General features: G+C 33.9%; 1 protein-coding gene across 1 annotated transcript in view; it reads right to left on the bottom strand.

Moving 5' to 3' along the window:
- ttc29 (tetratricopeptide repeat domain 29) overlaps nt 1-22,596 on the bottom strand; it is a 96,139-nt gene that overhangs the window by 67,826 nt on the left and 5,717 nt on the right. Inside the window, exons 3-5 of the mRNA XM_088930094.1 lie at nt 21,462-21,551; nt 8,703-8,926; nt 6,732-6,917 (exon numbers count right to left, since the gene is read on the bottom strand). Coding sequence (XP_088786220.1) covers nt 6,732-6,917; nt 8,703-8,926; nt 21,462-21,551 — 500 coding nt within the window. The remainder of the gene's footprint in view (nt 1-6,731; nt 6,918-8,702; nt 8,927-21,461; nt 21,552-22,596) is intronic.

A 22,596-nucleotide genomic window follows, 5' to 3' on the forward strand; every position in this document is an offset into this window, starting at 1 on the left:
AACATAACAAAAACACACATAGACCACACACTGGGACATAACAGCAGGATAAAAAAAGGAAAATGGATCAGAGCACAAATATTACCATATGAAATCATTCTAAAAGTTATATGTCTCTTTTTATGCTATTGAAATTAGTACCAATTTATATCAGCAACTATTCTGTAAGACACTTCAGTCAAAACTATTGACATCCGTGTCCATATCACGGATGACCTCACATGGTCTCTCAACGTCACCTGTCTGATTAAGAAAGTGCAACAGCGCCTGTACTTTCTAAGACAGTTGAAGAAGGCTAAGATATGTCTCCAGATCCCCACTAACTTTTACAGATGCACAACAAAAAGCACACTGACAAGTTGCATCACAGTGTGGTATGGCAACTGCAGTACTGCTGACCGCAAAGCCCTACAGCGGGTGGTGAAAACTACCCAGTCCATCACTGGGGTTGCCTTCCCATCCATACAGGACATTTATGTCAGATGGTGCTTTAGGAAAGCTCTAAGCATCAAAGACCTTACACACCCCAGCTACAGACTGTTTGACCCTCTACCATCTAGAAAACGGTACTGGAGCATTCGGGCCAGGACTACAAGAGTCAGTTTTTACCCTCGCACTATCAAACTATTAAACTCCCAGCCTCTCTCACCTACAATCTGAACCCTCACTGTGCCTTCTCTCTTTATCAAAACTGAAACACACATTGAAATCTACTGTACCTCTGCCTCACACCTTTATTTCATTCTGTTGATGTATGATTTTGCACATCTGATGTTGTTTTGCACACTACCTGTTACCTGTTGTTGTTTTGCACATTGCCTTTTGTCTCTGTCTTTCTTTTCTTTTATAATTGTATTGTTGTTTTTTGTATTGCTTACCGTTTGAGAGCTACAGTAGCTGAATAGCATTTCTTTATACCATATACCTGTATGTGAGTATAATGACAATAAACTTGAACTTGAACTTAAATTATGACTACTTAAAGAATATTTAAACATTATTCTTCAAGGTACAATTTAATCCACAGGCTAAATGACACAAGTTACAATACATACATTTGCTTAGAGTAAAACAATCCCATAATCCCACTCAAATAAAACTGTTGAGTTACAGAAAGTTTAAGTTAAGTTTCCTTTGTAAAGAGCACATAGTAATCTCCTTCTGTGAGTGAAAAGATTGGAGTCGACGTAATGTAGTCACCACCAGCATCCACCAGGGTGCCATTTTATGCTGTAGTCTCACTTTGTTTTCAAGCATGAGCGGCAAACTCTTCATATCATCTTGTGCTTTTTTGTGGACTATTGTGAGTAACCTGTATTAGTCATGTCAGGGAAGTACCCAAGTGATTTCACTATTTATTGTGTATTTTGTGTTTAATTACTGAAGAGTACAGTGTAGTGTAATGAAACATATAGTACAGTATCTATTAATTTGTCAAAAGGTAATTCTCTCTCCAATATTTATTTCACTGTACGTTTAAATTGTACAGTATGACATATTAATTTTTTTTATACTAATTATAGGGTTTTAAAACATTTTTACTTCATCATTAATTTATTCTCCCTCTATATAAAAGGAGATTTTTCCCTTCATTTTGTCTTCACTTCATAAGTCTCCTAGAGCTGCTGCTATATTCTCTCTTACTCTGTGTATCCTTCTCATAGTTTAGCACACACACCTGTTAACCAATAAAGTAAGGAGGTTATTTAGCGTTTCTTTTATTTCACAGCACAACGCTACGTTACATACAGGTAACAGGTCTACACACAAGGCACATCTATCTCTTTCTTGAAGGAACTGAATGGCCCATGACTCACTGGCACATAAACATGTAAACTCTTCATTAACCAACGGCGAATAGGTGAATTTACAAATGAGGAAAAGTGGTCACTAAAAATTTAACTTCAGAAAATGTCAATAGAAATTTAGAATTTATTAGAATAATCACAATTCCACCATTTAATAAGTTGAGTTGAAAAAAACATCATAATGCTCGCCACAACGTCTCCACACGTTATCTTCTAAAGGTTCATCATAGTCAGAACATTATTCATCAAACAATAAAACACATCATCACTCTTTCTGCCCCCACCTCAGGTGTTCTCTGGTCCACAGAAGATGTGGTTTTGTCTCTCAGCTGCCAACACTACCCATGAACAGATTTGGATCATGCAAATAGTGAGCTGAAGTAATTCTACTGATGTGTGGGTCATGCAATTTCTGGAATTTCTCATGCTGTAGCTACTGCAAACTGAAAATAATTACATCTGGAACAAAAAGGGCTGGCTGGCTGGTTTCTCTTCACTAGTTTACTGACTGTTGAAGCAAAACATTTTATTCACCGAAAACGTATCTGTCACGATCGCTACTCCCCCTCTTAAGGGCGCTCCAGCCCTTCCTCGTTTCCCCCATTGTTTACACCTGTTCCTTATTCCAGCCCCTCTTTAGTTCCACCTTTAAAGCCATACGCAGGCGTTTGCCCGAGGCTTCTCATTGAATCCTGCTTCGTGAGAGCCCGGGTTCCTGCCGAGTCTGGCTCCGTCATGGTTTTAGTTTCCTGTTCCTGATTCCCTGCCCCGCCGGTCCCGACCCGGTTCTTGTTTTAACTTCGGATGGATCCCCTGGTCTTGGACTCTACCTCCTGTTTTGGATTCCCCCTCTGGATATACCCTTGGATTGTTCGCCCTGGATTCACTTCCCCTGGACACCTGCACTCCTCGGACACCCCCCCCCCCGTCTCCTGACCCTTCTCCTGCATGACTATTTTCCCTATTGTATCCTCACAGTTCCGGATCGTGTTGTCCTCATAGGGCCCGGAAAGAACCGGATCGTGACAGTATCTTACAGTCTGCTTTAAATTTTACCAATAGCAACCAAGCGATTTTTATACCAATGATGTTCATGGATATCTTAAAAGCTTCTTGAATCTTTTTCTTGTGTTCTATGGAGATTATTAATCGATTCATTCTCGCATTTTTATATACTTAGGATTGCCAATTTTTTTTGTGAAACCAACCTGTGTTATATCCACTCCCACAAAACATGAATTTTTTACAGCCCAGCTAACAGTTACAACCACACAGGAGGAAGAAGTGTATGCTATTTTGAGCTATGAATCCCACCCTACCCTCGGTAGCACTCATGCAATTGCATTGCATCCATACTTGTGGGTGCTCATCAAGGAATGCTATATGTTGCTGTGTTTCAATGGCTGCCTGGACCACTGAAATGTTAATGTGTATTTAACTTTGCTTTGTCGCTTTTGTTTGTTACACTGTACAACCTGCAGTAACATATATTAATGCCGCAAAAGAATCAAAAGCTCTGAGCTCAATATATGATCATTTTAAAAAGATTATTTACATTATTGAGTTTTTATTGTAATTTAGCAGTGGTTCTCTAAATGTCAGTATTTGCACTTTTAGATCTGACATCCCTAGACTGAAAATCTAGTGATCAGTAAATTAATCTGTGGCCTTGTTTTATCACATACAGCAATTTAAGTATGATCTAGTTATTTTGTTGGAATAGTAGTACAACTATCAATAATCAAACCATGTAACATTTTAATATAATATAGTTACAGTACATGCAAAAGCTATAAGAAAATATAGAGAATAATCACAAAAACTTACATTTTGAGATACAATTAATAATAATAATAATTCCTTACACTTATATAGCACTTTTCTGGACACTCCACTCAAAGCACTTTACAGGTAATGGGGACTCCACTCCACCACCAATGTGCAGCCCCACCTGGATGATGCAACAGCAGCCATCAGCTATCAGTGGGGAGGAGAACAGGGTGATGAAGCCAATTCATAGATGGGGATTATTAGGAGGCCATGGTTGGTAAAGGCCAATGGGAAATTTGGCCAGGACAGTGGGGTAACACTACTCTTTTTGAGAGAAGCCCTTAATGACCACAGAAAGCCAGTACCTTGGTTATACAGTATGTCTCAACTGAAGGACGGCAGCTTTTTACAATGTAGTGTCCCTGCCACATTAGGACCTGCATAGACTGCAGGGTGAGTGCCCACCAGTGACCCCTCTAATACCTCTTCCAGCAGCAACCTTAGTTTTTCCCAGGAGGTCTACCATCCAGGTACTGGACAGGCTAGTACCTGCTTAGCTTCAGTGGGTTGTCAGTTGAGTTGCAGGGTAATATGGCTGCTGGCAACTATTAAATTGTGTATATAATTGTATGTGCTGTATATGTACTGTATGCACACAATCACATGTTCATAGAAATCTGAAAGAAGCTAGTCAGTAGCAGATACTGTATTTGACCTCTTGTCTTATTTTTAAGATCAGGCATTGAATAAGTGTAACAGTTAACCATGGGGTTTTTCATGTACACAGTTTAAGACAAATGAAAAAGAAAAATGCACCTATAGAGCATTGACAACAATATATTGCATGGACAGGTGGTCAGGATTACAGCAGTAGCTAAAACAAATACAATTAACGATCAGAGAATTCAATGCATGCTACTGAATTACAGAACAGGGTTTTATACTGTATCTTCTCAAAAGAAAGGACAAACAATGGATTTTTTAAATGATTCTCACTGAAATATGTCCACTATCCAGCAGTCACAGCTGGAAATACTCTTGGTATTCTATAACTGAGCAATGCATTGTGGTCTCTCCTGTCAACTTTATCTTACTGGGATTAAGGGCATATGAACAGGAAGGCCAGTGCATGCATTTCAAGATCTGTCATTCATCCTTCTGACTTAAGTTTAAATTTAGGTCAAACTATTTTTCTGTCTCATTTCAACATTCAGGTTTAAATATTTCAGTACCTTATACAGTATATTCCAAAATATGTAAAACCTTAAAAGCGCCTTCATTTGTTTTTTGCATGGTGTAAAAATGAAAAAAAATGTAGTTGTTTTAAATATCCATATCATGTGACCACCTCCATGTTAAACTGCAGACTGCAGACTGACAAACTGAAATCACAGCCATCTCAATCAAGGAGCTTACAGATATTAAAACAAGCTAATGTAGATTTTAGATCCTAGATTTAGATAGTTGTAAAGACAGGAAAGTTTCCTCAAATGTATGAAATTAATGCATATTTTAAAGGGAGTAAAACACAAATAATGAACTAGGAACTGCTGTGTAATATGAATAAATGCTTTTGAAAGTGGAACAATAATATTTTATGCCAAAGCCAACACATTAAAAAGTGTGCACAACAGTGCATCTTAAATATCTGATAACAATTACAATGATTGTCAACAGCAACAGTATATTTAAACTACCAACAGAACTTGCCATTATACATGTCAAACAGGGAAACAAGTTAAGAACGTAACCTTGACATAAACACTCAAAATCATCCAAGGCATTATCAAAATTGATCCATTAGACTGGGTTGGAACATGAACCAGAGTACACAAGCAGAGCAATGTGGAAGAAATTTAAAATCGGGAACAGGAGGTGTATCTTTATAAAAAGGATTGTAGGAGTGTGGAATTTGGTGCCATTCTGATGAAGCTGATGCCCTGGCTTCTTTGAAGAAATGACTGGATGAGATCCTCAAATCAATTAGTTACAACCTCCTACGATTTGTTCCCACTCTCAGATGATCTAAAGGAACCAAATGGTTCCATATCATTTCTAACCATTTTTACGTTCTTATGGACTTCAAGACAAAAAACATTGTTAAGTGATCTTAGTTGACTAGTAGCTGGTATGCTTCCCACTGGCCCAGAATTTCCAAATTAATACTTCAGTATGGTGACTGTGGGACACTGTTTTGTAAGAGCTACTGTCCTTCAGATGAGCTGATAAAGGTCCTCACTACTTAGTTATTAAATATCTCGTAGCACTTTTCTAAAGAAAAAGAGTGTTAACCCTAGTGTCCTGGCTAAATTTCATTCACTCCCTTTGATGAAATAGGACTTTTTTCTTAGTGGTTAGCAAATATTATCCTTAGACTTTTAAGCAGTCATTCTATCTTTAATTATTATTGTTCTTGTTTCCCAGGCTGCTTCCATTCGTACAGCTACTACTGTAGCTCTCCTATTGATTGTGGCCTGCACTTATTTATGTAAAACACAAACTTTTCCTTGTACAAGCATAATGGCAATAAGTTAAGAAAAATGCCTGTAAAACATAATCATTGAAGAAGTATTATTTACTTTTATGTAATCAATGATTTAATTTCTTGCAGGACAAAAACGAATCTTATCTGCCAAACACATAGCTCTTATCCATAACTGGACTATCTCCATCTGATTAATACAAAACAGACCAAATATTATAATTTGGAGTTTAAAAATTATTGCATTTAATTCTATTGTAACTTCTATTGTAATTCATAATCTTTCACCAAAATATTACTGTAAACTATGTCCTATAGTACACTCACAGTGATCCAATGCAGGACTATCGTTTACATTTTTAATTTGATTTTTTAATAGGAAATAATAATTGTATATTACTCATTTAAAAGACAGATTCCTTGAATGAAATGAATACTGTAAAACCTTTTGATTTTTGTAATGGTTATACAAATGTAACACATTGATTACATTCACCTTACATTGGGGGTAGAATTAGGATGATGCAAAACATGATTTTTAATATTGAATTACTGTAAGCTTGACAAGTAAGCATACTTTTTGTGCAAAGTAAATCTTATAAATGCATGATATTTAATTTCCCACTTTTAAAATCTGATTCAAAATCATTAATATTTGAATTTTTCTGTACCTTTTTCCATGTAGACTTTACCCATGTTTGAATGGGCTTCGGCTTCTTTTTTGCCACCATCAATCTTAATTAGGGAGGCAGTATGAAGACTGGACTCGAAAAAGTGATCCGACAGCCATTTGTCTTCTGAATTATCAAAATAGCGTGCCAATGACACCTGATTTGTGTAAACCTCCTCATAACGACCTTAAAATAAAAAACAATCATGGCAATTAGTACCTATAGTGCATTGTACCCTTCAAATGAATGCAAATATCTCATGAAAGCAAAACATTCACCATTACATATTTACATGTAATGGATATCCTTCCTTTATTATTTTATGAGTACAGCTCAAGCTTGAATTTATTTAAGTCACAATCTGTACAATTTACAGATATTGTCTGTATCTTGGATCATCATCTAAAATGTATCCATATTGGGATCTGCATGTCTATTCATTTTACAATTGTAAAGACAAAATATGTTCATTACATACAAATTCAGCATATTACTTGCATATGTAAAGCATGAAATTACACAATTAGCTCAGTAAGTAGCTGTACTTTTAACCAAAATCAGGATAATATGTAAACATTTTAATACGACTTCTTTCCCCTCTTTCCACAAATCTTTGGGAACCATACCGCAACTATTACAGGGAGACACTTCATAAGTTGGTAGAAATGAGTCACGCACATGACTTCACAGACAATTCTACACTTGCTTCAATATAAACAGTCACGCAACCAATCCATAAATTGATTGGCATTGTTGTGGCAATATTTAAGCCATTCATTGAGATTGAAAGCCATTAACCAAGCTTGATGTAATTTCTTCTCTGTCTCAAACTTCCATTGCTATGAATGCAACATCATCCTCAAACAGAACCGTGGCAGGCATACAGCAAGACATAATCCAAAACACAAATCACTACTTGCATATTACAATCACTGACACTGTAATCTCTACATAAAAAAGTGATTTGATTTTCTAGAAATGACTAACTACTAACTATCACTGTATATATTTACCTAAAGATGAGAAGTGAAGATTAAAATTTCACAATTCCAATCAAAGGATGTAAGAGGGTCTGTATTTAGGATAAAGGTAAGTGCAACATATGGTCCAGGAAGATATTTCAATAATATAAAAAAGTATTAGAAAACGCAGTATAATTACAGATGTTTTTATAAATTTTATGCCAAAAATCTAAGGCCAAGACACAAATGTCTAATACAGAATTTTGTGTTTCCTGATCTCAAGCTCTCAGTTCCAATACAAATTAAAGTTATATGAGTTTTCGTTTAATAATTTATATGAAACTATAATTTTTGGGCAGCCGGTGGATTTTAAGTCAGCATACTTTTTTCTCATCCATTTTTTTAAAGTATTCTAAATGATCACAACATTTTCTCATTACTTCAAAACTGCAATATATATAAAAAAATGCAACTGTTGCAATCACCATTAAGTTCAGAGTCCAGCTGAAAGGATATCATTTCCTGTGTTATTAGATTTGTCACACAACAGAAAAGCTCTCAGTGACACGCAATATCACTGCTTTTACAGCAGGTTTAATATATTTCTGCTTACAGAGGTGTCTAGAGTTCAGGCAACTATTGCCATATTTTTTATGTTCTGCATGCATAAACCACAGGCCAGATAACTCATAAATATGAAATAAAAAAGGATTCCCAAAAGACATCTCATATATGACCTCTCAGCACCTCCATTTCTGTTATTAATGATGGAGAAAAAATAAACCCACGTTAATGCAAAGGTACAGACGCTTGCTTAAAAATAAAATAAGTAACATACTGTAAAGGTTCAACTAGTATATTATATCACGGGGACTCAGCAGGTTAAACTTTTTATGTGCTAATTTTCAGAAATGTGGCAAATTCATAGATGAAACAATTTCCAATTCTTCCCCCAGGCACCTGCTGCTGCCGCTCCTGCTGCTCTGGTACCCAGAATTCCCCAGTTTACCTGCTCTCTGGGCTGCCTCAGCCCTGGTCAGGAAGTGCTGAAGCTGATCCAGCTTATCAAGCTGCTCCTCAAGGGGCTCCTGCTGCCATATGGCTGACCCAGGCCCTGCAGCCTCCCTAGAGGCATTCCACTTCTGGATCAGAGCGAAGAGCTCAGAGAAGGACTTGTGATAACCCTTGCGCAGCATGTCTACGCAGATGTTGTGTTTGTGTGAATTCCTGTAACTGGGAATAGAGAAAAAAGAAAGCATACTAAAAGGTTAATTCTAATGCATCAGCCCCTTAATATATTTGTTTTTGCAGTCAATTACAGTCATTACAGGAGATGTCAGTCTGTTATTCGTTGTATGTGTACATATAAAATGCACTGATACTTTAATGTCCAGTCCATGAGCAAAGTAGACTGTAATAAAAAAATAGAATGGGCCATACCCCTTCCTGAAAAATACTGCATTAAATTTTACATTAAACATTTAGTAATAAATCTTCAAAATTAAAAAATTATGGATTGAACAGAATTTCTGTTTGTTAAACCATCCAAGTGTCCCTGCTGAAAATAACCAACCTGGCATTTAAACTATATTTTCAGCATACCCATGTTCACGAATCTTTTGTCTTGAAAAACAGAATTCATTAATGTTTAGGCAAAAAAACAGTGATATAAATTTCTCCCAATGCACCCAAGCTTCTAGCTTACATCTGTGTACCCTGCTATGCCTCACATCTCCATGCATTTTACCTCCTGGAGATGCAGATGACTGAGGGGTTTCTCATTTGCCTTTTATCCTGGAAATAATGGTCTACCTCTCCCTGCCAGAGTCTGTATACCACACCGTAAACTAAACTTAGGAAACAGAGAAGGCCTTCTACATAAAATGGAAGCGGACACAATTCACACAGAGCAGAGGGCCTTAAACTGAGTGGGCCAGATGGCACTCACACAACATGTAAAATGCACAACCTATTACATCTCTCTTTTAAAATAAAAGCCTTACAATCAAAGTCAGATTATTCTTTTATGATTTTCTTTGCTATCTGAAGAAAAAATATTTTCACATTCAAATGATAGTTTATTCATTATGCAATAGTCTTATTGTTACATAGCTTTTTCAGGATTAGATCTGTGTAGACATTTGAAGTGAAAATCTTTAATTTATTAAACAAAAATCTGTATACATAAAAAGTGGAGTAGTGTGTGAAAAGTTGCTGTAGCAGGTTTGCCAAATGTAACACTCTCAGAAGCGATGTAACAGCAATGATACAAAAATTCAAAACAGTGCTTACGGAGCACAGAACAGCAAAACATATTTTAAGAGTTAATTAAAACCACTGACAGTATGCTGACAGATATTAATCTCTTAATTGATAGTAAGGGACAGTATTTATCCCTTGATCAATTACACTAAAAGCTTGAATGAAAAATCAAACATATCGCATATATATTTTGAATTAAGAAATCAGTTATCTTATTTTTAATCTATCTGCTTTACTATTCTTTCCTTGGCAACAGCTAAGAAGATAATCCTCCTCAATTGGAAGAATAAGAATCATTTATCTATTGAGAAATGTCGTCTCATTTTAAATACAAGAAACATATATTTGAGCACAAGAACAAAAAAAGTTTTATTTAATCTGGAATTTCTTTGTTAGTTATTTCTACTGTACCTTGGAGGTATAGAGGACTTCTGACATTCCATTCCATGGAATGAATTTGAATGAACATAGAATTTTGGATGAATTTCTATTGATGATCTATTGATGATTATATAACTCCCTTAAAGAAGAGAGGTGTGCTAGAGGTGAAGATGGTTGGAAAAGTTTATGTGTTTATTTTTGGCTGATTATTATTACTTTTGGAATTAAACAAATCTATTATTTTATACAAAATTTTGTAAATTTCATTTTGCAAAAGCAAAGTAATACAGTAAGTGAACTGTAATCCTTTATGTCTATTCTATGCATTACCTTTCAGTTCTTCCCATTCAAATTTTATAAAGAAAATGCAACATTCTTTCTCTAGATTTTTCCCAGTTTTAGCTATTTTATTTCTACTACAGTATGTGGAGAGAGGTTTGTGCTTAATAGTTGACAAATTATCTTCATAGGAACAAGTAATAGGTTTATTCCATGCTAAAAAAAAGAAGAAAGAGAACACAACGTTTCGGCCGTGGAGCCTTCTTCAGGTGTGGTGACATAGATTTTACCAGTTTTGTCTATACATGATCTTTTCTCAAAATTTTAAAATTTTCTACTTCAGTAGTATATCAAAATCACGAGACAATAATTGTGCTTTTTTACTTTTCTTGCAGTATGTGGCTTGATTTTACTCAAATGAAACAGCTACTTAAAATTACAGGAACAATGGAGTGCATTCTAGACAGGTTCTTGGATTGAGCTTGTTTTATGAAAAGAAAACTGTATAGCCTACTTGACATTTTCATGAATTTCAACACAGAAATGTTTAAATTACATGTATTATTAATTATGTTTCCATCTTACTTGTTTAATTGCTATAATTGTTTAACGAGGTATCTCTTTCATAATTAGTATACTTATTTATTCAATGAAAGTGTATTTATTATTAGGAATTTGTACAGTTTCAGGTGATATCATGGTTAGTGCTGCTGTCTCACAACTCTTGAGTCCTGAATTCAGTTCTGGCCTGGGCTGCCTTCTATGTGGAGTCTGCATGTATTATTCATATTCACATGGTATTAAAAACAGTGATATAGTGATATCAATAGATTAACGGCCTCTACAGATTTTCTTCAATCACAAAGTTCAACACTGATGTATCACACATGATGTTTAAGTTACAATGGCAAATATCTGTATTTATTTCTAAACTTAATCTATTTTAAGAAGTGATGTACTGTATCTTTAAAAGAAAAGTGATGGAAGTTATATAAAGCACTATTTTGCATGGTAAATGATGCTAGTGCAAATTATTCCTCAAATGTAGAGAAAAAGTAGACTCTATATTCTTGGCATATCTTTTACAACGTGGGGGGTTATGATTGTTTTAATTGCTAATTATCCCACTCATTCTAATTTCTCTAGAGAATTCTAATTCTCTATTTTTGTTAACCCCTATTTACTGTATAAAAATATTCTACTTATTGTTTTTATAATCATAGCTAAAGTTAAGGGCAGAAGCATAACCACTATGTACAGCATATTGATCTCAAAGCTTAGGAATGGTTGGGTCTGGTCAGTACTGGGATGGGAATCCTCCAAGGAAAACCATCTTTCTCCTGCTAGTGGTTGTGGACCATTAAGAAGATCTTTCCACTGGACTATAATTCTAAAATCAATGCCACAGCCATTCGTTGAATATGTTAAAGAGAGCTTGATAAGAAACCATTTAAAAGAGTAGGGCTGTTAACCCCACTGCCTTAATTCCACTCTAAATTCCACACGTAGCTTATACAATCTTGTCTTCCTAAAGTTTTTTTTCTTTAATTCGATTGGGAAGTGATAACTGACTTCTCCACCTGATCTGTTGTGGAGTTATTATTATTATACTGTTTTGTAGTTACTATTTATTATTAGTGCCAAACAGCACAAAAAAAACTTGTGGATTCCACTCCACACGCATATTGTACCTCCAAGTTTGTTGTTGTTCTTTTTTTCCCGTTTTCAGAGATGAATCATGAAACCATCTAAACTACTTTACCCCATATTTTTGAACATTCCCATGCTCCACATTGCTAAATTTTATATGCTCTTTGTGATTCATCACTGAAGTAATGCTATGCAACTCCTGTAACAATATGCTAACATACTTGCTTCACGCATCAATTAATGGCATAGGATAAAAATAAGGATATTCTTGTAATTTTGCCATGAAAATAGCATTCTCTTTCAAAGAAAACATGAATAAAAGTCACAAGCAATGTTAAAAGGTGAAAAGTGTATTAAGATTGTACAGGTCAACTCCTGAACATTGTGCTGCATGCTTTGTATGGTTTATGGGGACACCTGCTGACTTAATTTAGGAATAGCACTGACAAGAATTTGTACAGTAATTTCACGACATACTGTACAACACCAAAATGAACACAAAAAAAAACTCTGAAAATTAGTTGCTCATATAACATTGTACAAAAAAGAATATCAAAACAGTTTATATAGTGGAGTTAAAAATACTTTTTGAAAAAAATTGAGACTGAAATTTCTAAAACCTTTAAAATATAAATGAATCACATCCTTTAAATTATAAAATATATTATCTATATAATAAGATATTTGTATGTTATATTGTATTTTGCATATTTCTAAATATAAAGGTATTGCACAAAAATCACAATACTGGATGTTAAATGCATATGAAGTGCTTATACTTGATTTTGTGATTTTTCAGCTTTCTGTAAGAAGTGCTATGGAATCTGTATTACATATTTCAAAGTTTTAAGTATCAGAAAATGTCCCATATACAACATAGTTGACTTACTACATCACAAAACAATTTAAAAAAAGTTAATTTTTTTAAATTAAGAAAAAAAGGATAAAAATATTTAAAATTCACCCGTGTTTAAAAAACAAGTACTTCCACACCTTAAAAGATGTAACATACAGCAACAAGTATTTTACTAAATCCCAAATGACACAATCAGTTTCTTCTTTAAGACAGTACGTTTGTTTTGGTGTCAGAGGCCTTGGGAAGCTGTACCATGCAAGGAACTTTATAAAATAACCTTTTTTTAATTTTATATACAGGTACGTGTTGTATATTGAATTGTTTTTTTTCCATTTCATTTATCATTACAATTAAGATCCTCTTTTAAATAATCAATAATATGATTGTGATTGTTAGGAAGCACAAATTGGCAGTGAATCAAACTGTGAGAATTCTCCTAAAGATGTTATGAGGCACAATGTTCAATTTGATGATTAATCCACATACCAAAATTGCTTCACAATATTTAAAAAATATCATTATTATTTTTTATTGAATCTGTATATTTTTTACATATTCAAGTTGGAACATCTTCCCTGTGTTTGGATGGATTTTCCCCCAGTTTTTCTACCGTATTTCCTCCCATTTTCTACAGACACGCTGGCTATCTGTGTCACTGAAGTGTGTGACCTGCAATAGATTAGACTGTGCAGGGTGTAGTTCTTCCTTACACACTTTGTTTCCAGGATAGCTTCTGGGATGCCATCATCCTCACCAGGTATAAATAGCTTTCTGATAATGAATGGATAGATGATATGAATGTGATAGCGCATTTAAATGAACAGGCAGAATTAAATTCTTCAATGGACATATACAGTATAGATACCACCATAGTGGCACTTATTTAATTATGTATGGTTTTATTATTATATGCATGCAGTGAGGGGATTATATTGTGAAATGTAATGACGGAAGATTGCTAATGAGATTATTCAAGTGATTAATATAAGTAGCGAATAGCGAATAGTAAAACAATCAACTAAACTAATTTAAAAAGAATTACATTAATTCATTTTCAAATTAAATTATATGAAAAATAAAGAAAATACAATACACATTAAATACACAAAACCCTTTGGAACGGCATTTGTGAAACTTTAGGAAAACTAATATGTAAACTTGTATTTAAAAAAATGATCATGTAAAATGGCTAGCAGACTGAAGATATCTTGTTCCTACACACCTAGTTACTACTGCATAGCCACTATGTATGCAGGAGGTACTCTTTTGCTACTTTTGCCCTGAATTATATTTTCCAAATAAAAATGTAAGGGTGTTTGAATTCAAATATATGAAACCCAGACCACACAACGTCTGATTGCATCCAAACCTATTTTGTGAGAAAAGGGAGAGAATGAAAAAGCAAGAGAGCAGATCTTTTCTGCGGAGTCTGTGGCAAATGTAAGACAACAAGATGGAATTCCTTCACAGGAGGAATGGGATCTGATGGTGGTCAAGGCGTTAGAGAAAACACTGTTATATCCCAAACGATTCTTGGAGCCACAAAGTCTATATTTTCATGTTTCTAATTCAAGAAACTATAATGCATCTCTGACCCAGCAGACATGAATTGGCGCAAAGTCTCATTTAAAAATGTACGGAATTAAGGCCTAACAGAGGCCAAATAATACATGGACATCCTGCTGTACATCAGAGAAACAAGGAGCACTGGGTGACGCATCAAAGGGTGTAATGAGTGTAACAGGCTCAATAGATTGCTGCAGAGTTTGTGACAGTTTCAAAACCTGCAATCCTGAGAACAAAATCAAGACCTAGTAAATTTAGGAAAGATTAAAATACAAAGCAATACAAATTTATTCTTATATAGTGTTTCCCAGAACACCTTTACAGAAGTAAAAACAAGACCTACAGTATACAGATATGCAAAAATTAAAATCCAGTTACAATTAATCGCAAAAAGCATATGAAAAAATATAGGATTTCGGTTTGCTTTAAAAAATGTCTTGAGATCCTGATGTGAATCAGGAGACAATTCTAAAAATTGGCAGCAACACAACTAAAAGACCTGTTTCAGTTTATTTTAAATGGCGATTTGTACAGCCTATACAATGACGTTTGCGGATCTCCATGAATGATCTGGTACAAAAGCAGTAAGTATGGCGCCTTACAAAAATATTGAGACCTATCCTATGGTGTTCCATTTAGTTAAATTACAAAATGATGCATATCCATTTTTTTAAAACTATGTTTTTAAAAAGCAATTTTATGTGCATTGATGTGATCAGAGGGACCAGTAAATAACCTAGGAGAAAAATTCTGGACAAGCCCTTGACGGAGACAATATTTACAAAAATGCCATCTAAAGCTACTCTAAAAGGGGTAATATTTTATTAATCCGTTTCAGAAACAATCTCTATTTTAATGTAAGTTTAATTTCTACTAATTAGAGGACAACTGTGACTGAATTTCAGTTTAAGCATTCAGTGAGCACAATAACAGACATGCCAGTTTGACTGGAAGTGACTTACAATTCAGTGGATAATTAACACAGAAAGCCTATTTGTTACTTCTTGATGATATTCCTATTCTGTAGCACATACAGGATGAATAGCAGGTGTCCCAGGACTGACCTCTGGGGAAGCCACACTGAACCGCTCGCCATACAAAATTAGCTTTACCTATTGAGACACAATGTAACAGTTGACAGAGCTAGGAGGTGAAAAAGATTAAAACTTTCATAATTTAAATAAGACTCTAGATGTTTCAACAAGATATTATTTATAGTGCAAGCATAACAAAAATGGACAAACATAGCAGATTCTGTTATAGAATCTGGAGTAGGAGTAGATCATTAGATCATTATAGACTCACATCTGTGAGACTGTCCGTGGTCTTAGTGTACTGACCAGAACAAAACCTGAACTGCAGTTCCTCTTCTAGTTCACTGCAGATCCTAAAATCTCTAAAGTGATTTGCTTTCATTTCTTCCCAAGACATCCTTTCTTCCACCATTGTTAAAAAAGGTGGGAAAAACATGATAGGTGACAGATTTATCAAAACAACAATTTTCCTCACACACTTGGTACAATCCTGCAAAATATGTATAATAAAACCCAAACAACTGCAGCAGAATTACACACATTTATTTGTTAGAAGCTTTCAACGCTACTGTGCTGTAGGTACCAGATTTGATCAATATTCATTTTAGTTTCCGTGTTTTATTGATAGTGAACAGAATATTAGTAAGGTGAAACAGCTATAATTGAAGTGGTGTGGCAGCTATGAGTTAATCTTTGATTAGAATATACAGTACATGTCTTCAGCATGTTTCTTGTCAATCTACATATCAGATTCAGAGGAGTTATACAGTAAAGAATGAAGGCAATGAAGGGGTCAGGTTAATCCCTAAAGGTGGTATAGTACCCTCTAAAAGTACTGGGACAACAAAGTTAAAATTGTTATTTTTGTTTTACAGTTAAGGAATTTGTATTGCCATTAGAAGATTAATACAAATGACAAGCTCAATTATAATATACCCTTTTTTGTGGTAATACTATGAATACATTTGATCATATTAGGAAAAAAAACTCTGAAGTTAGTACAAAGTATGTGTGAGCTCAGTGGGTTGCAGACTTCATGCAGTTATTGCCTGAAAGGGATATGCAACCAAATACAGTACTGCCATTCACACTCTGAAATTTAACTAAAGTGAAGAGGGCATTTATTAATAAATAAATAACAAATAGAATGCAATAAAACAAACCAAAAATAAATGTATTATATACTTCACATTTACATGTACCTAAACTGCCTTGCTATAAAGCAAAAATAACAGCTTTGACTGTCTTGTCCTTCCCAGTATTTACTGAGGGCAGAATGTGTGACAGCAGATTTTAGGGTGTAAGAACCCAATTCGTAGATACAGAGCAATTCAACCATTTTGCTAAGCACCACTCCATTATTCTCATACAGTATATTACAATGAAACAAGAACTAAACTTATTTGACTGAACTGACTAAAATCAACCAAGCCAGGAATACAATAAGTTATCTCTAGCTGGGGATGATTAAATTGACATTTTTCTACTATATATAGCAATAAATGGAACAGCTTTATAACAATTTGTTATTATTTAAAATACTCATGATATTTAGGGTTTCAAAAGCATTTCTGTCATTAAAATTATTTTTCTAATTTCTAGAATTGTTCAAGTGATCTTAACTTACAAAAATCAAAACAAGTCTGCAATCTAAACCAGGAATACTGCATATAAATTAATAACATTAAAACATGAGAGCTCCACCAACTACCATTCTGCAGACATTTTCTTAACTGGATTTTAACTAAGACATCCTGTATTTAATGATCTAAATCTGGGATCTCTCTAAATTGCTCGTCTATTTGCCTTATGTAGAACTGTAAAAAGATATGCAAGTACAACCTCGGGAAATATCAATTAATGATGTATAAAAGTTAATCACTTCTTAGTTTACAAGCTGCTGCATATTCCAAATGCTCCCCACATGCAGCTCAACCCCAGGACATGCAAGATGCAGGGTACTTGAAATGTAATAATAATTAAAAGCAAAAGCAAAAGCAAAAGCAAAAGCCTCTATTACAGATCAACGATTCTGGAAAGCACATCCTTTCCTGTACAAATTTCCCATTATGGTAATACAGAAAGAAACACAAGATCTCCTTTCAAAGGAAAGTCAAACCACATAATGTGGATCCAGAATGTCAAAAACTATTCATAACCGTTAATAAATTATGTTTTTTAAAAGAATACATTGAAAAAAAAGGTAAAACTTTAAATAACGGAAAAACAATTAGCAAAATATTAACTTTACCTGCTATTCCTATATTGGGGAATATCTGTACTGGCATTTAGGTTTTTTGAACATCAATAAAGTGCAGTGCTATTTGCAAGGAATATCCTTTAATGTAAATCATGGTAATGTGTATTATTTCTGCGACTTCGTATGAACATATTATAGTTCAGGTTATTCTGTTGAATTTGAGTGCTTAGAAAGTTATAAATATCAATTTAGAGCCCATTTCTTTCTCTAGTGTTTTAAAAATTAATGATGATGTACTGTAAGTTTCTTATATAAACTGAAGCCAATGAATTGCAGGCTACAATTGAAAACTAAATTTAGTTAGTAGCTATGAACAAAGAGTTTGTAACGAAAACAGCTGAAAACATGTCAGCTAGAAATATTAGATGACTATTAGATGACTGGCTTTTATAAAGAAGATTTCTATTTCCAGGTTTTCCTTAAAATTAATATAGATTTTCTTCTCTAAAATTAACCAGTATTAATATTAATTTGTAATTAATAGAGCAATTAGTTTTTCGAAGAACATACCAATTTATTACAAGTCTTACATTTTATTCAAATATCTTATACAGTACTTAGATGTATTTTATGTACTTATGCCACTACATCCATGATATACTAATAAGTCAGACAGCAATTCCACAGTAATAGACAGCAATTCCACAGTAATAAAGTGAAGCATGTATAAACGTACATATAGCGATAAAGACATAAGGATATGCCACTTGGAGGCAACAGATACACTGACAATTTTCTTACTTTCTATTTAAGCTTATGGAGTTGTCGAATATGTCAATCTGTCTGTGAACAAATGTGTTATTCAAGATCACATCAGTACAATTTTCTATAAGAAGAGTGTTGCCCCCATGTGGAATACTGTTTTTAAATTAAAAAATTAAATGAGACATTCTCATTCCAAGTCTACCTTTGATAAATGTAATACTTCTTGGCAGTTAAGTGTTATGAAATCAAAGCCATACAGTACCTTTGCTAACTCTATAAAAGGTAATTTAATATATTGTCCATTTTTCACCCACTGCAAATGGCAAATGGTCTAAAAAGCATCCCCTAAAACAGTTCTTGGAGGTTTTAATAAATGCTGGCTGAACTACTTCCTAGTTTCGTACTGTACACAAAGTAAATTTATATTTGGTATTTGCTAGCAATCCAAGTCCTAATGATAGTATCAGAAATAGAAATTATCCTAAATACTGGAAAATCCTTCATTTATTATGCGATACTTTGAATTGCTGCCAATATTTTGTACTACAAATTCTATTGTAAAAACACATTTAAAATTAATTTTTATGTAGACATATTACATTTCTGTGTCAGGGAAAGGAAAGCATGAAACATCCTTCCATTTTCGAACCACTTTGTCCAATACAGGATCACGGTGGAGCCAGAATCTATCCATAAATTTTGTACAACATTACTGTATCAGTTTTCAAAAGTAACACAATTCATGCAACATATTACATTAACCTGATAAGAGTTACTATCAGATATGGAACAAAATGTAGTAATGAAAACATTTTACTTACAGATCTGACGTTAGTTCAGAGCCATACTTGAATTGTGAGTATAATTTTTTTTGCATTATGGTAGACTGCCACTGTCATTACAGTATAACAGTCACAGAAAATGTTTGGCCATTTTCTGTTATACATATAATGAAGGCACTGTGCTACTGCTCTCCACAGGAAAGATTTAACACTAAATCAAACTTTTGATTGGTTTAAGAAAATAACTAAAATTAATGTGGTACAGGTTAATTTGGTCAGCCATTAAAAACTGCACTTCGATGTCAGACATTTGCGCACAAAACTTTCAGCCATTTATCTCTTAATGTTTTTGCTAGGTCATAAATATTGCAGTTTATATTTTTTGAGTTTGGGATTCTCACAGCAATAAAGTTCCATGCTGATTTAGATTAAAATTCAAAGTTTTGAACATTGAAAGATTAACGTTTTCTTTAAACGAAAAATTTTGATCAAAAAAACCACTGTGTAGAATTGGTGAGATGTGTTCATATTGGGTTATTTTTATTTCTCTATTGTATTTTATTGTTTTTGAAAAAAATAAAATAAAAAAAATCACTAAAAAATTATTCAAAACACTTACTTAAGTATACTGTTAACTGTCTTCTAAACTGGTCTGGTTTAACATTTTAACATACTGTATACCTGTAGTATATACCTTTAATTACTTATCAAATATCAATCACATGGTTTAAAAATGCAATACAAATCTTGCTATACTAAAGACTGTAGTCTATGTATTGAACCTGAGATTGCAAGTTAATAAAAATTATGGTTCTTCACACAGTGGAGTGATAAAAATAACAGATAACCAAAGTTTAGACCATATATTGAAGTGCTTAAAACACAAACATTGGCAGTTACAGTAAAATGCTTAATCTGCTGTGATGGTTTTGATTAATCATGTTAGATTTTTATCGTCAATGCTGGTTACAGTTTTTCCTTGTTTACTTCTGAACACAACAGTTAGATTCTGTCTCTGCTAGCAATTCAAGTACTAGTGTAGTCTGGAGTGAGAAGACTCTAGAAGAGGAGTGAACATTTAGCTTGTATCCCTCTAGTTGTTGTGGGCGTTAGGGGCAGCTGCCTTATGTTTTTCTCATGTGTTACCTTACCTGCAGTTTTCTTTTGGGAATGGTATCGAGGTAGGAAAAATAATATGAAGGAAACAAAGGAAAGAAGAGGGGTAAATATGAGGCTCACGTACATGAGTTTGCTCATTTATATTCTTCTTATTTTTGTCAAGATCCTATGAGGTTCAACAGGTGTAGTTTTGTTTCTACAAGTCCTACTTTACAGCAAAGATATATTTTCTAATATTATTCATCTTCACCTTTCATCCGTCTTGTACCTTTGAAAGAGCAGTGTATACAATAAATAGAATAATTCATGATTTGTCATTAAAAATGAAAGTTTCTTTCCTGGAGTTTGGAAATCTTTGGAAATTATACATAATGGACCTAAGATGGTCAGAAGTTTCTTCACCTCCTCTAGCTATGCTAAGAAACATGAATCCCAGTTTTCAGTACAGAGAATCACTAGCGGTTTAATTACACTATTTGAGAAGAGACATTTCTCATTAAGCTGAATATGAGCTCATTTCATCAGCTCTACACATGGTTCTGTGCCTGCACTTTAAGGGGGCATAACATACATTTTCCTCTTCTTGTATTAAATACATATCACATTGTGATATGTAACAATGGATACATTAAGTTTCATATTACTTATATGTATTAAATATGTAAAGAAATCAGAATAAAAAACAAATCACTTTCAACAATTAATCAATTAATTTCAATGCTGACAGAATTTTATATTTACCAAAATGTTACAATACTTCTTATGCTGTAGACGTTAGCTGCTGTTACTGTACCTGTGGTATAATATCTGAATAAGCATAAAGTGGTACAAGTTAAATGTAAATCATTAGATTTATTGGACAAATTGCACTTACACTGCAATGTCTTGCTTGGTAAATCGTGGTTGTTTGTCATTGTCTTTCAAGTGATGTGCCTTTCCACTTTCCTTTCCGCTTTCCACTTTCCTGAAAATAAATTAAATGTGTTTACACAGAACATAACTGCATTATAATTTTACTTTATTATATACTGTACTACAAATTTAGTTTTATTATAAGGCATATCTTTATGAATAAGAAAAGTATAACATTCATACATACAGTATAGCAATAGCATTTACTGTGTTAGTTTGAATGTGAAAGTGACACTTGAAAGCCACATGTATTAAAGCACCCACTCAAATACTTTAAAATAGATACAGTTCAGTAACTATAAATCATTCAAACTGAGCTCCTGATCATAAAACATTCAGGGGTGACAACGTAGTACAACAAATTAGTAAATTACTGAGAAGAAAAGACATATTTGGAAGTACAATTGAACAGCCAACAAAATACAAAAGTATATAAATCAGATAAAGAACTTTATGGAGTTGAAAAACTTTGTCCCAAAAATAAAGTACACTGGAGGTATTTACACCAGAGTTATCATTAGAAGACATCAGAAAATATTTTAAACATTTGTGCTGTGGCACAAATACTGGGGGGGGGGGGGGGTTGCATTTTTCTTCCAATTAAAACACTTTACTCACTTTTGTGCTAAATCCTCTCTACATTTAAACGTGAAATTGCACCTTTGTAATCAAATATCTAGTCTAGGCAGTGCACAGTTTGGGAAGAATGTGATGAGTTACCAATGCCATTATTTAAGCTAATGTAATGGCAAGCTGAATAAAGAATTGTTAGGCTAATTGTTTATCACAGTAATTTATTAATTATAATTTTTAATTGGAAAAAATGAAATTCTGTTTTAATTACAGTTTGTGTAATCAAATCCATGATGTACTGACTGGAACCTTACAACTTTAGGGGCAGTGAAAAAGCATTGCAGATGAACCTGAAATACCAGGCTTTAGTATAATGAACATCTTTTGGTGATAGCATGGCAACACTGTGAATGTAATCCTATATCTGTAATGGCTGTGAGATCTTTAGGATATAAACCAAAATGACCTTAGAGGTGTGACCTCAGAACATCCACAGCAAAATGAGGGCTGGGGCTACTTCTGTA

Source organism: Atractosteus spatula, chromosome 1 (genome assembly GCF_055471065.1).
Source record: "Atractosteus spatula isolate fAtrSpa1 chromosome 1, fAtrSpa1.hap1, whole genome shotgun sequence".
Taxonomy (NCBI): domain Eukaryota; kingdom Metazoa; phylum Chordata; class Actinopteri; order Semionotiformes; family Lepisosteidae; genus Atractosteus; species Atractosteus spatula.